The following is a 16,089-nucleotide window of genomic DNA, read 5'->3' on the forward strand; positions in this document are numbered from 1 at the left end:
TCTTTGTTTATTACTTTGTCTTAGTCTAAGTGACCTCTCCCCGTTCCTGTTTTGCCCCCTCGTGGGTTTTGTTTTCTGTTTTGTGTCCAAATAAACCTTGAGTGTCTGCACCTCGTCTGCGTTTGGGTTCTCTCCTTCAATCCCATGACAACTTTCTTCTTATTATAACTTAAGAAAGAAATATAATAATATTTTGTATTCCCAAAGGTAGTTCTTAATGTTATTGTTTGTTCTTGAGATAAATAACTAATTTAGGAAAACTTCCAACCTGTCTGAAATCCTCAAAGGAACATTCTTATGAACTAATTTATCTTAAGAACTGCCTTAACTTTCTTAAGAAGATTTTCATGAATCCAGCCCTATCAGTGTCATGATTATAAACACAGCTTTTTAAACAAGTTATAGAAATGATTCATGTCTTGTGACTAATATAACACCACACAGACGGTTCTGTCAAAAAACAAAAACAAAAAAAACATTCAGTCACAAAAATGACAATTTCTGTAATACTACTAATATTAATATTACATGGCCAAAATTTGTTATGAAGAATATAGAAACATAGTGTATCTTTTGACATTTCCTTTGTCTTGAAAATTAGCAACTCTACAGACATCACAAAAACTGAACAGGTTGAATAAAAAATTAAAAAAATCCTTTGAACTACAACAACAATTTGCAACACTTTGGTTAATAATACTGATATGTCTGTCTGACTGGTGTAGATGTAGGTGTTGTGACCCTGCTTTGAGCTCAGGACTTCTAGCCTATGGATGTGGGTTTGAACCCCACATAGGGTTGTCTTTGCACCTTTGTTTTCCTTTAACTCTTTGCATTGCACTGAATGAATGTTAACCTTGTTTGTTCCTATAATTGTTGCCAGTTGCTATTTTACATTATCTGTGAAATCAAAATGCACTAATGATTTACCAGTAAGAGAATGAGTTCTGCTGAAAGACTTCACATCTCATGTTCCCACTGACTTTATATTGACAGATTTTCCCAAACCGACTCTGACTGTTGAGCCACAGAGTTCAGTGTTCACTGGAGGCTCAGTTATTCTGAAATGTTTGCTGGATCAGACACTGGGTGGATGGGAGTTTCTCTGGAGTAAAGACTCAAACACTGAATCTACTGATGCTGCAGCTAAAGTAATCGATCCTGTGCAAGTCTCTGATGGAGGAGAGTACAAGTGCAGAGCACAAAGAAGAGGACGTTACACAGATTATAGTGAACCAGTAACAGTGACAATACATGGCAAGTATTTTCTGTCACTTTATGAACTGCTCTGAGAAATTACTGACAATAATTTCATAAGACACTTAATAAGTGATGTAGCGAAATCAGCTCAAATGAGGGGAATGTAATTAATAATCAATAATTAATAATTAATCATACTGGTTATGAGCCATATTACCTACACATTTTAAATCGCCCAAAAAGGGAATACATAGCCCGTATATTTGTATCTCTATATATAGATAATTAACCACAACGAATTACAATCAATTATGAATATACAGATGGGCTATAGATCAAATTTGTGAATGCCTACAAAATTAATGTCACATCGAATAATTTGTTTGTCCGCCAAACGAATTATGCGAATTTCTTATCGACTCAAAAGGAGGATTCTTCTTATAAACTCTCAAGAAAGGCTATTCCTCTGGCCATGAAGAATACATTTCTTGTTCTATAAGATTATTAACTTGTAGGCTGATCAACAATATAAAGCTTGTATAAGATCACAAATGTCAAGTCAAGTCATCTTCATTTATATAGCGCTTTTAACAATGTAGATTGTCTCAAAGCAGCTTTACAGAGATAAATGTATAATTTAACGTTAGATTGTTTTGGCTTTATAGCGGTTCTTTAATAAAGTTATTTTCCAGCTAAAGTTGGTTTTGATTGATTCGCTTCCGTCGCAACGATCATTTGTTATTAAATTAGGGGCCGCTAAGACGACACCATTCTCTCTACACAGACTTTAAACGCGATCCTGTGAGAAACGCTGATGGCGTTCAGATGCGCATTAAGAATTGGTTCTATAGTTATGTGCGTTTGAATATATGTGTGCAGGTTTGGAATTCCCTACAAACCAAGCCTAAACAAATTACTGGTGTTTCCTTATAGTTTTAATTCAGAATTTTATTTTATTTTATCAATTCGGGGTAGATACGCAAATTGAGTTTCCTGACGACGCTTTATCTGTAGAGTGGGAAAGGGATCCTCCATAGGGAGAGACTAGTTGGCACTTCAGCACTGCGTTGTCATCGGGTCCAGGCGAAGGGCCTTCGTCAGATCTGGAAACGGCCTGGATCCGGCAGGCTGCGGGAAAACCTCGGGATAAACACAGACACTAAAATTAGCGTAGATGCCATTCTTCTCATGATGTAACAAGTACATCAGGATTAATGGGAAGTGTTCCCGGTTCCAGCTGACCTAATCTATGCAGCCTAATATTGAATTATAGAAGTCTATAATGTATTATGTGAATGCTAGGTCAAAGAGATGTGTCTTTAATCTAGATTTGAACTGACAGAGTGTGTCTGCTTCCCGGACAATGTTAGGAAGACTGTTCCAAAGTTTTGCTGCTAAATAGGAGAAGGATCTACCGCCAGCAGTTGATTTTGATATTCTAGGTATTATCAACTGGCCGGAATTTTGAGATCGCAATAGACGTGAAGGAGTATAATGCGTTAAGAGCTCGCTCAAGTACTGCGGAGCTAAACCATTTAGTGCTTTGTAAGTAATCAGCAATATTTTAAAATTGATGCGATGTTTAATAGGGAGCCAGTGCAGTTTTGACAGAACTGGGCTAAAATGGTCATACTTCCTGGTTCTAGTAAGAACTCGAGCTGCTGCATTTTGAACTAGCTGTAGTTTGTTTATTAAGCGTGCAGGGCAACCACCCAGTATAGCATTACAATAATCTAGCCTTGATGTCATGAAAGCATGAACTAATTGTTCCGCATTTGTCAATGAGAGCATATGACGTAATTTAGATATATTTTTAAGATGGAAAAATGCGGTTTTACAGATACTAGACACGTGACTTTCAAATGAAAGATTGGTATCAAAGAGCACACCCAGGTTCCTAACTGACGACGAAGACTTAACAGAGCAGCCATCAAGTGTTAGACAGTATTCTAGGTTATTACGTGAGGACGTTTTTGTCCAATAATTAGAATCTCTGTTTTTTCAGAATTTAGAAGTAGGAAATTACGAGTCATCCAATTTTTTATATCAGCTATGCATTCTGTTAATTTTGTGAATTGGTAAGTTTCGTTAGGTTTTGAAGAAATATAGAGCTGAGTATCGTCGGCATAACAGTGGAAGCTAATTCCATGTTTCCTAATGATATCTCCTAATGGTAGCATGTACAGAGTGAACAGCAGCGGTCCTAGTACTGAGCCTTGTGGTACGCCATACTGAACTTGTGATCGATGAGACATCTCTTCATTTACTGCTACAAACTGATAACGGTCAGATAAGTATGATTTAAACCATGCTAGTGCAATTCCACTAATGCCAACATAGTTTTCTAGTCTATTTAAAAGAATGTTGTGGTCGATGGTGTCAAACGCAGCACTAAGATCGAGTAACACTAATAGCGAGATACAACCACGATCGGATGATAAGAGCAAATCATTTGTGACTCTAATGAGAGCAGTCTCAGTACTATGGTACAGTCTAAATCCGGACTGAAAATCCTCGCAGATATCATTTCTTTCTAGAAAGGAACACAGTTGTGAAGATACTGCCTTTTCTAGTATCTTTGACAGAAAAGGTAGATTCGAGATCGGCCTGTAATTGACTAATTCTGAAGGATCAAGTTGCGTTTTTTTAACAAGCGGTTTAATCATAGCCAGCTTAAAGTTTTTTTGGTACGTATCCTAGAGACAAAGACGAATTAATGATATTAAGAAGAGGATCTATGACCTCTGGAAGCATCTCTTTCAGTAGCTTAGTCGGTATAGGGTCTAACATACATGTTGTCGATTTAGAAGATTTAACGAGTTTAGTAAATTCTTCCTCTCCTATAGCAACGAATGAATCAAATTTTTCCTCAGGGAGACTACAATGCACTGCCTGATGCGATACTGTAGTAGACGGTTGCATAGTTATGATTTTCTCCCTGATATTATCAATCTTATAAGTGAAGAAGTCCATAAAGTCATTACTGCTGTGCTGCTTGGAAACTTCTGTGTTTGAAGCTTTCTTTTTCGTTAGTTTAGCCACTGTTTCAAATAAATACCTAGGATTATGTTTATTTTCTTCTAATAGGGTTGAAAAATAAGCAGATCTAGCAGCTTTTAAAGCCTCTCTGTATGCAATCGAGCTCTCTTTCCATGAAATGCGAAATACCTCTAGTTTTGTTTTCTTCCAGTTTCGTTCCATTTTTCTGGCTGCTCTCTTAAGGGCCTGAGTGTGCTCGTTGTACCTCGGCGTTGGATTATTTTCTTTAATCTTCTTTAAGCGCAAAGGAGCAACTGTGTCTAAAGTGCTGGAAAAGAGAGAGTTAAAAGTTTCTGTTGCAATATCAAGTTTTTCTAAGCTATCCGGGATGCTAAAATGATGAAACTGATCAGGAAGATTATTAATAAAGCAATCTTTAGTGGCAGAAGTGATAGGTCTAACATATTTGTAACACGGAGTCGGCTTTGCAGCCTTGGCTAAATGTAATTTACACGAGACTAGATAATGATCTGAGATGTCATCGCTCTGCTGCAGAATTTCAACGGCATCCACATCTATTCCGTGTGATAATATTAGATCTAGAGTATGATTACGACAATGAGTAGGTCCTGACACGTGTTGTCTAACTCCAATTGAGTTTACAATGTCTTTAAATGCCAAACCCAATGCATCTTTTTCATTATCGATGTGTATATTAAAATCTCCAACAATTAGTACTTTATCTGCAGCCAATACTAACTCTGATAGAAAGTCCGCAAATTCTTTGATAAAGTCTGTATGGTGCCCTGGTGGCCTGTATACAGTAGCCAGCACAAATCTCAAACGCGATTTATCATTTATACTATATATTTTTACATTAAGCACTAACACTTCAAAAGAATTATATTCGAAACTTGATTTCTTAGTGGTTTTGAAAATATTACTATAAATTACAGCAACACCACCCCCTTTGCGTTTAAGACGAGGCTCATGTTTATAACAGTAATCTTGCGGGGTGGACTCATTTAAAGTAATGTAATCGTTTGGTTTTAGCCAGGTTTCTGTCAAACACAGCACATCTAGGTTATTATCTGAAATCATATCATTAACAATGAGTGCTTTTGAAGTAAGCGATCGAATATTCAGTAACCCAAGCTTTAGCATTTGCTCATCTGTATTATAGCTGTTTTTTATTTGTTGAACATCAATAAAATTTTTAACCTTAGATAGGTTTAAACGTTTTTTGGATTTCCAAATTCGGGGAACAGACACAGTCTCTATATGATGATAGCTAGGTGAAAGAGGCTCTATGTGATGGGATTTATCTGACCTGGGTGACGCGAGGCCGCTAGCAGACGGTTGGTTTAGCCAGTCTGTCTGCTTCCTGACCTGAGCCCCAGATTGTCATGTTTGAGCTCTAAGACTATGAGCCATATTACTAGAGAGAAGAGCAGCACCATCCCAGGAGGGATGAATACCATCTCTTTTCAACAGGTCAGGTTTGCCCCAAAAACTTTTCCAATTGTCTGTGAATTCTATATTATTACACGGACACCACTCAGACAGCCAGCGATTCAGTGAACACAATCTACTGACTATCTCATCACTCCTGCGAACAGGAAGGGGGCCAGAGCAGATTACAGTCCTTGACATCGTACTTGCAAGTTCACACACCTCTTTAATATTAATTTTGGTGATCTCCGACTGGCGGAGTCGAACATCATTAGTGCCGACATGAATAATGATCTTAGAGAATTTACGATTAGCATTAGCCAGCACTTTTAAATTTGCTTTGATGTCAGGCGCTCTGGCTCCCGGCAAACATGTGACTATGGTCGCTGGTGTCTCTATTTTCACGTTCCGTGTGATCGAATCACCAATTACTAGGGCACAATCAACAGAATTCTCAGTGGGTGTTTCACTGAGCAGGGCAAATCGATTTGTTATGGTAATCGGAACGGAAGAGTGGTTTTTAGATCCGCGACTAGAGCGATCCCTCACCGTCACCCATTTGCCCGGCTGCACAGGCTCTACTTCAGCTGGAACCGCATCATGTAAAGAGTTCATGCTAGGCGCATCCAAAATAGTATCTAAAGCTCTAGCACTCTTACTATCCTCAATTAAGGTTTGGATGCGTGTCTCTAATTCTGAAATCTTCTCTGTCAGCCTAACTGACTCCTTGCATTTATCACATATAAATCCTATATTGCCAGCAGAGAAGCCTATGCTAAACATGTGACATGAAGTGCAGGTGACAATAACAGGACAAGACATTACTCACCGTGTTTGTTGACTGATTATTACTTACCTGAGCTTTTATTAACTCAAAGGCGCGAGCGCGCGAGAGAAAAATAAATAAATAAAATAGCTGAGCGCACAGGTGGCGCGTTAACAGGCTAGCAGTAGCGAATTAGCGTGTTGTGCTAGTAGTAACGGAAGCTAGCGATGTCAATCTGAGATGTTGGGTAAGCTGTATTTAGTATAAGTATAGTATTTAGTATAAACTACAAATTGTAGTAAATGATGGTTCAAAACAAAGAAATACGAGGCTAAGACGGAGCTTAGCACCGAAGCAAACAAACTCACAGCAGGCAGAGAGGCAGACAGGAGCAATCGATCATCGGAGCAATCCAAAACTAGGTCACAGCAAGAGAGGTCACATTTAAGAGGCTTTGTTCTATGAGCAGCAAAAAGAGACAATCAAGCGTATAATGGGTTTTAATAAATGAAACTATAACATACAACTACATTTAACAAAGAATATATATATGAACAGTAACGAAAGTAAAGAAAGAAAGGAAGAGCAGATCACAGAATGGCAAAATACCACAAACAGTTAACCTTTGAGAACCAGCAAAGAATCAAATCACCTTAAGCAGGGGCAGACAACCTTAAACGCATTTAACTCTAGATAAAGGTAATACTTTGATCTTTGTTGCTGAGCAGGAATGCAAATGTGTGACCCAGCGGGCAACTTGACGTAATTTTGACATCAGTGTTTGATGTCACATTGATGTTAAATTGACATCAAATGCCCACTGGGGAGTGTCCGTTCTCGGTGTGTCCGTTAGTTGGAAACGTTCTTTTGGTTCTTCCGGAGCTCGTGTAGTTCGCGGGAAGTTAAAACGGTTTACTTGTAAGAGTTGCCAGAAACTCAATTTAAAGTCCGTTTCACTCGTAGGTAGAAATGAATGAGCACGAGACTAAACAAGGCAAGAAGCCGGAGATACGACTAATACAAAAAGCTATAAACAAAAGTAAAACACAAAACAAAACGGATAGCGGATAAACTTGAAGAAGAGGAGAGAAGACAAAGCAAAAACAAGACAAGACAAGACCAAACAAGAACACTGTTCTCGGTGTGTGCATCCTTCTTTAAGGAGTTGTCCCTTTCCTGGGTGTTTCAACCAATCGGATTAAGACATTTTGAGCGGGAGAAAGTTTTCTTTGTCTTCACTTGACGGCCTAATTTGCATGGTTTATGATGGTGTTAGAATTTGTCATTTCTACTCCAAATAATGGTAAATAGTGTTGTCAAAAGACCCGGTACTTCGGTACCAAGTCGGTACTAATTTTTTTTAAACGTCACGGTACCAGGTTTTCTCAAACCCGGTACTTGATGCGCGTGCATGCCCGAAGCGCGTGCAGTTGCGTCCTCTTCATAAAAGCGCTGATGGCGATCGGCGGTGCTGCTGCTGATGTTTTTGCGCGTGCAGATACGTTATTTCAAATGGCGCGAGGCAAGCGCGCTCATAATAGAAGCGGCGCGCTCGCTTTTCCATGTGCGTTCATGGATGCATAGCAACGACAGACGCCACAGGAGTACAAACGCTTGTGCGAACTGCGCTCTCCATGACGACGAGGAAGTGTGACATAGGCCTATTAATTGATTTCTAGCCCTTGCATTAGCTTTACTACTAGATATATTTATGGAGATGAGAAATAAAAAGCCGTCATTAATATCAGTCCGTCAGAAAAGCAGTTCTAGTCTTATTCTTGGCTGGATAACTCTTAGCAGGTTTAAAAAGCCCTTTTAAAGTTAAATATGAATACAGTTTTGGATTAAATAAAAGTATAGTCAAGTCAAATAAAACATATTTTATCTCCTGTATAGTTTGGTAATGCTACAATAAGATACCATTCATTAACATCACTTAATGCGTTATCTAACATAACACATTGAGTGAACAATATATTTTTACAACATTAATTAATGTTTGTGAATGTTATTTAATACAAAACACTTGATTGGTCATGTTTGTTCACTTCATTCATTGTGCATTAAATAATGTTAACAGAAATAATGTTAACTTTTGATTTTAAAAATGTATTTTTTAAATTAACCCCTAAAGGAGAATAATTGCGACAGTATATAACTATTGTTTTTTTTGTTAGGTCATTTTATCTAATGTTATCTAACAAATGGAATCTTATTGTAAAGTGTTTTTAATACTACAGTTTCCATCTTTGTGATATACACTTTAATATAATTATGTAAATTTAATCTAAATTAAGCTTTGGTACCGAAATTGGTACCGAGAACCGTGGATTTTCACTGGTATCGGTACCGAATACTGAAATTTTGGTACCGTGACAACACTAATGGTAAAGACAGTATAATACATTTTATCATAACCTATAGGCTACATATATTTAGCTTAGGCACACCGAGAGGTTTAATTAGGTACCAAGGTTGGTATATCTGGAAGATACAAACATAGAGATACATTATTATTCTTTAAAATAAGCACTTAGAGTTCAACTAACACAACTAGGAAGTCACACTAGGCTAATAAAAGGGGCTAAACATACATGCATACAGGAATATGTCATATACACTTTTGAATCACTTATATTCTGAGTTAAATGCGAAGAATGTTCGTGTGTGGGCCTCTTCGAGCCATCTGGACTTCTTGCTTGCAGAGAAAAGGGGTTTGAATTGATTATGATCTAATTACTCTGATCTATGAGCAGAGTTTGGAGGTGTATCTGTTAAACTTCCACCCGGGCACAAACGAGTCAAAGGGGCAATTTGATTCAGACTCATTGGCGCTAAGCAGTGATTGACATTTATGAGGTTGATGGTTAAAAGCTTTTTTTAAATCTTAAAATGACAAGTCATCATGAGTTTGTCCATATGCTACAGTGACTATAACAGTTATAGAGAACAACACTTTAGTCTAACCTGATTTAGCATGAGTGTTTTATGATCATTGGGATTTTGCCAATTGACCCTTCGCAGGGATTTTGCCTTGACCCTTCGCAGGGAGCTTGATTGACAGGTGATCTGACCAATCATACTTCGCCATCCGCCATTTTGTCTGACAAAGCAGTCAGGAGAGTTAGTAGGTTAACCAGGGGGGCAGGGTTTTCTATTATTTTGAAGGTACCCCCGGGCGCCGCCATTGGCTAGCGGACCCCCACCTGCTGTTAGCATCCCATTGACTCCCATTCATTTTGGCGTCACTTTGACAGCGAATAACTTCACATCTGAGGCGTTTAAAGACTCCATTTGTCCATTATTTATTTCTAAAGAAACACGAAAATGTATAAAAGGCTTCATTACCTTGTAGCTTCTGTTATGGCCCCGTAGAAGCAATTTCTGTAAAAGTAGGCTAACGATTGCGTCATAACCACGCGACTCTCTGTCGCACAGTAGAGAATTACCGTATGGACAGGAGGAGAAGCTCGCGGGCAATCGGGGGGACGTGGAGGCAAAGTGACAAAATAATTAATCAGAATACATAGCAAACGTTTCTCTTGCTCATAGCTCATGAACAGCTCCTATTCACACTCTCCATCTCTGCAAGTTTCGGAAGGGAATGATTCAGATTTCTCTTGGCACAGCTACTAGAAGACAGATGGGTTGCTCACGTCACATCTACGTCGTCAAGCTCAGTTTGAGTCTGCGCAGTACGCTCGACCCCCAGGAAGTAAGAGTTTCTAATTGGCTTCACTTTGTCTCTGTTGAATCCAATGGGGTCGCTGTGTCCATTTCTTTTACTGTCTATGAGGTTAACATGGGAGGATTTGAACTTGAAAATCGGAGTGTACTGACTCCTTTACGTGGTTAAAACAACACGCCTTCTTATGTTTGTTCATGTTTATTTGAGGCTATAAATTAACTAGAAGGAAGAGATGATCGGTTCACGAGCAGCTTTAACTTATGCTCTGCAGCGATCTGTCACGACACATTAAAGAGCCACAAAACGGTATTTATTGTTTAAATTTCTTTTAAAAAATGACCAAATTTGAAAGGTGAGATCTTTGGTCTTATGTTTTGTAAACTGTTGGTTTAATATGTTTAATATCAAACGTAACCGAAAAGTAACCTGGTCTGTCCTGTCTGTTAGCGTGTTGTCAGTGTCCTCTCTGCTCCGCGATGTATTTTTCACTGCGTGAGAACATGGTGTGGCGTGAGAACGGCGGAGCTTGTCGGACATAGCGACAGTAACTAAGGGGGGCTGGTGTTTGCGAAAGCACTAATCATAAAGTATCTCTAAAATCAGAGGGAAATGATAGGCGAATAACACAGAAACACTACTGTAAACTCTGGTTGTAAGCTTAAACTTGACATAAACTGTAAACTTGTCCCTCAAATCTGATTGGTTGATTGGAATGTTGTTCTAGGATCAATAAAGATGTTTATCCAGGAACATGTTACACTTGGTGAAATCACATTCACTCTGTTGGTCAATCAAGTAACTGTTCCTAGAGAGAAAAAAAACTGCACATTTTATTATTTTAATTAATTAATCGTCACATTATTTTATTGTTGTCGTTGTACAGAAAGACCAAAATCCAGAGTGACCATTAAACCTGATCAACATGTATTCAGAAGAGAGAGAGTCACTTTCAGATGTGACATTCATGCTGAAGGAGTCTCTAGCTGGAAGTACACCTGGTATAAAGGACGTACATTAAAGCTTTCCAGTGAACTACAGGAACACACAGTCAGGTCTGTTACTGAGTCTGACGCAGGGAAATACTCCTGTTATGGAGCAGAGACTGAAGGATCAGGCATATCACAACTGAGTGATGAAGTTACACTGACAGTATCAGGTGAGTTTGATCATCTCTTCATAAACACACACAAGTTTAACATGTTATTAATGAGTGATGTCTCTATTTCAGATGAAGCCCAGACAGTTTTAAGTGTTTCTCCTCAGAAGTGGTTGACTGAAGGAGATCCAGTGACTCTGAACTGTGAGGTTAACGGCTCTTCTACAGGCTGGACATTCAGCTGGTTCACTGTAACTCTCTCATCAGGTATTATAATGTCCTCCATGTCCTCCAATGTCCAACACATAAATTAACTTGTTTTATCAAAAACATTATTAGAAATAATTTCCTTTAGTGATCATCTGCATATTCTCACTTAACACAGACTTGAGTGTTCGCTATGAGCCGCTGTCAGACAGCAGCAGAGGAGATGGAGGAAAATACACTGTCAGTTCTGTTGCTCTAAATCACACAGGAGTTTATGTGTGCAGAGCAGAGAGAGGAAAACCAGCCAGTTTCACAACATACAGCAACACACAACCACTGTGGGTCACTGGTGAGTTCACACTCAGTTTAAATGATTGATTCATCTTTATAAAGACAATTTCCTAATTATATCTGTAATGGTCTTGTCAGGTGTTTCTCCTCCAGTGTCTCTGATCATCAGTCCCAGCAGAACTCAACACTTCACATCTGACTCTCTCTCTCTGAGCTGTGAAGACCAGAGTAACTCTGATGGATGGACAGTGAGAAGATACACAGACAGCGGGCGGCTGGAAGATTGTTCATCATCAGTGTGGGGATCACAAACAGGATCTACATGTACAATCAGATCCACCTTACCATTAGACACTGGAGTTTACTGGTGTCAGTCTGAATCTGGAGAGAAATATCATCCTGTTAATATCACTGTACACTGTGAGTCTGTGTTTCTGTATTTATTCATTTCACTGGCAGTTTACATTAGCAACCAGCCAGAACATAATATATATATATATATATTTGTGTGTGTGTTATATTCTTGTTTTTATTATGTTATCATGTTGTTCATGTATTGCATGTTTCCTCTATTTCTGTAGTTGGTGTGATTCTGGAGAGTCCTGTTCATCCTGTGACTGAAGGAGAGACTCTGACTCTACGCTGTTTATATCAAAATAAAACCCTACCAATCCTCAGAGCTGATTTCTATAAAGATGGATCACTCGTCCAGAATCAAACTACAGAGATGATCATCCCGACTGTCTCAAAGTCACATGAGGGTTTCTACAACTGCAAACACCCGAGAGGAGAGTCTCCCAAGAGCTGGATCTCAGTCAGAGGTGAGACTCACTGAAACTGTGAGCTGATTTATTTCTTCATATGCCCTCGTTCAGATATAGTGCATGATAAAGTGCTTGTGTGTCTCTTTTTCAGGGTCTCGTTCAGACTCTCAGATCTCTGTCCTCCACACACTCACTTCTGTACTGGCAGCTTGTCCATATCTGCTAGTGACAGTCGTGCTGATTTACAAATGCTGCAGAATGAGAGGTAAAACACCCGAGTGATTTATTAGAAGTCATTGTTATCATTATATGTCATTAACCAAAAATTCTGTCAAAACAACCATTGATATTATGTGATGTCACATCTGGCTTTGATTACTGATGGTTACTACTTTGTCCCAAAAACAGTGTTGTGAAAACTGCTGAACTGTCCAGATTGGTTAATTAATATACTTAAAAGATGATAGTAGTTCATAAAAGCAAGAAAAAATAATAAATGCTGAGTGTATTTAACAGTTACATGAAGAGGAAGACATTTTAATCTGAAATTAATTTGTTGTGAGTCAGAAATCTTCAGTGTCTTCCTAGAATCTCTCAATATCTCATTCACAAGAGCATTATTACTGTAAAAGTCAAGTTGGGAGTGACAACTTCATATAAATGCAGGAACTCATTTATTGTGTGAGTCAGTGAGTCAGTCTCAGTCAGTCAGTCAGATTTGGCATGTTACGGTTGTTAAAATCAACATGAACCAGATTTCTCAACTCACTTTACTTCCATTGATTACATGCATTCCCAATTGATTTTATACACCAGAAAGTGATTGTAAAAAGTAGGTTAAACTGTGGAATAGCCAAGAAAGGGTACATTTTGATTTAATGTTGGCTTTAACAAGGAACATGAATGTTAACCTGTTTAACCTGTTTGTTTTTTCTGTCATTGACCAATAAACTATTATTGGTAATATGGATCAGACCACCACTAAGCTTTAGAATCACAAGTACATCCCCATCCTCTCACAGTTTCATTCCCATTGGCCAAATTATTTTCCTCTTATAATATTTATATTTTGTTTTAATTACAATAAAATGCCTCTCTTAAGGCTGACATTTTGTTCTGCTTTATGTAATACTGTGCAATTCTTTACAATGTAAGGCTTGTGTGATATTAGCATGATTCACATTATAACCACATGAACACACTGTCATTTGTAAGCATGTATATTCCTTATTTTAGTGTAAGTCTCCTGACTTGTATTGCTGCAGTATTTCATATTTTAATTGTTTACTTTTCTTAATAAAGAAACAGCCTTTTTGAAATATTCTGAATCTGATGCTTTGTCTTGCAGTGCCACAAATAAAAGCAGAAGAATCGTGAATCAAGTTTTAATATCTCAATATTGGACTTTGCAGCATAAAAGTACTTCAATCTACAGAAATTATTACATTTATGGAGAGAATAATAATAATACAACTATATTTAAACAATTCTTGAAAAGTTTTTTTTTTTTTTTTGTAGAGCCTATGAATTCACACATTATTTGTACACATCCTGTGGTTCTGACTGGCGTGTAAAACTGTTACACTATAGTGTTCACATGGTGAGAACTGCCGGTTGTGTGACGGTGTGTGGTTTTATACTAAACATGAACACATGGTGTCCAGTTCTGAATATGTGTTTAGAGTTGTGAAACACAAGAATAGTGTTCATTGTTCTGAGAAATCTTTTAGAAAATTGTATTATGTTGATGAAAATTGTCTAATATAATTGATTTTAATGAATGAGTAATTGAGAGAAACTGTAATAAGCCTTTTTGTATTACAAACTGTATTTGTATTTAGCCTTTTGAAACTGTAATAAGATTTATGAAAAGCCTTTGACCCCAGGTATGAGCAATGATACAGACGCTTAGCAAGCACCACTAATACAGATTCTCATGTGTTCAGTGTCATTCTGCATGAAGCACGAATAAAACAACTTCTCTTCACACCAGTTTATTTTCCTATACTTCCTCTTTCACTCTCAGACTCTCTGTTAAATGCGTCATTCTACAATTTTGGGTACATGTTATGTTCATCGTTGATGATTACGTCTTTTCTAATTATTTTCTTCAGATTATATTTTCTTCATTAAGGAAACAGATTATAATATCACACAAATATTGTATACCCCATAAGTAGGGTAAATTGTAACAAAGGCACGCCATGTGTCTGAGAGTTTTGAATGGGTGCCTTTTGTAGAGAACAAATGTGGGTTATTTGTATAAAAGTTTGAGCACTCCAGCTAAAAATGCAGTGAGTCACAGATGCAGAACAAAGTTTTCAACCACACCCATCTCGCCCTAACTAAATGATGAGACGACCCAAATTATTCTGTTTGTGCCAATCAAGAAAAAGGATCTGAATGTTATTGAACTAGGTATTATTTTTCCTTGTATTTCCTCAGACACTAAGGATTTAGGATTTTATCTTGATAGTAGCCTTAAAGGGATAGTTCACCCAAAAATGAAAATTCTGTCATCATTTACTCACCCTCATGTTGTTCCAAACTCATGATACCTTTGTTCATCTTGGGGACACAAATTAAAATCTTTTTACTAAATTCTGAGCAATTTATGTCCCTCCATTGACAGCTTCGCAACTACCTCCACGCTTCAAAAAGTTCATAAAGAGATAAACTAATCCATATGAATTGAGTGGTTTAGTCCAAATTTTCTGGAGAGAATGGATCGCTTTATATGATGAACAGATTGAATTTAGACTTTTAATCACATATAAACAAGCAAGGTGTGGACAGTGTTGTCAAGGCTGAATCGGCACACTAGAGGGTTTTTCCCTTTGCCTGGCAAGAAACGACATTGCCTGTGATGTGACATTCAATAGGCCTACAATATTCAGTACAATACTTGCAGTGCATACAGTATACAATTTACTCACCCTATGGAAGTTGTGATTACTATAATTTTTTTTTACATAATTGCAGACTTCATTTACTTTGATAGAATACACTTTCTTTCTGTAACTGCATGCTATGGATTCTGTGTTCTCCATTTTTTGATGTAGTGTCTAATAAATTATATGTAGTGTTTTTATTTTGACTGGCTGTGTGTAAGATCTGAATGTATAATTTGATTTTGTGCACAGATAAAATGGTTTTGAGGCAATTGTTTGAACAGCAGCTATGCTAATTATTTCCCATCTGCTTTTCTGTTGTTATCTCGGGACGCTAGTAAATAGAGTTTGTCAGTTCCAGTTTGTTTCCAGCCTCACATGGAACCTTCAGATGCCCCAACACCCGTGAAGAGACGACTCGACGCCTGTGAAGAGACGGCTCGACGCCTGTGAAGAGACGGCTCGACGCCTGTGAAGAGACGACTCGACACCTGTGAAGAGACGACTCGACACCTGTGAAGAGACGACTCGACGCCTGTGAAGAGACGACTCGACGCCGGCGATATGTTATGCCCTAAATTAATACATGATTAACTAACTGTATTTTTCTATGTACATTTCTGAAATGCACTCTCTGTAAAGCTGCTTTGAGACAATATGTATTGTGAAAAGCGCTATACAAATAAATTCAAATTGAATTGAATTGAATTGAAATTGAATTGAGTCAGATGTTCTCTGTATATAGTTTGAAGATT

The 16,089-nt window shown here is 37.9% G+C and overlaps 1 protein-coding gene across 1 annotated transcript in view; it reads left to right on the forward strand.

The window, feature by feature from the left end:
• The window catches only part of LOC309496301 (sialoadhesin-like), a 42,815-nt gene extending 26,767 nt beyond the window's left edge, over positions 1-16,048 (forward strand). The window contains exons 11-18 of the mRNA XM_082166297.1: positions 997-1,261; positions 10,973-11,241; positions 11,314-11,448; positions 11,567-11,737; positions 11,818-12,099; positions 12,261-12,500; positions 12,595-12,708; positions 15,673-16,048. Coding sequence (XP_082022423.1) covers positions 997-1,261; positions 10,973-11,241; positions 11,314-11,448; positions 11,567-11,737; positions 11,818-12,099; positions 12,261-12,500; positions 12,595-12,708; positions 15,673-15,743 — 1,547 coding nt within the window. The 3' untranslated portion in view covers positions 15,744-16,048. The remainder of the gene's footprint in view (positions 1-996; positions 1,262-10,972; positions 11,242-11,313; positions 11,449-11,566; positions 11,738-11,817; positions 12,100-12,260; positions 12,501-12,594; positions 12,709-15,672) is intronic.
• The last annotated feature ends 41 nt before the right edge of the window (positions 16,049-16,089 follow it).

Source organism: Leuciscus leuciscus (assembly GCF_965113295.1).
Source record: "Leuciscus leuciscus genome assembly, chromosome: 1".
In the NCBI taxonomy this organism is placed as follows: Eukaryota; Metazoa; Chordata; class Actinopteri; order Cypriniformes; family Leuciscidae; genus Leuciscus; species Leuciscus leuciscus.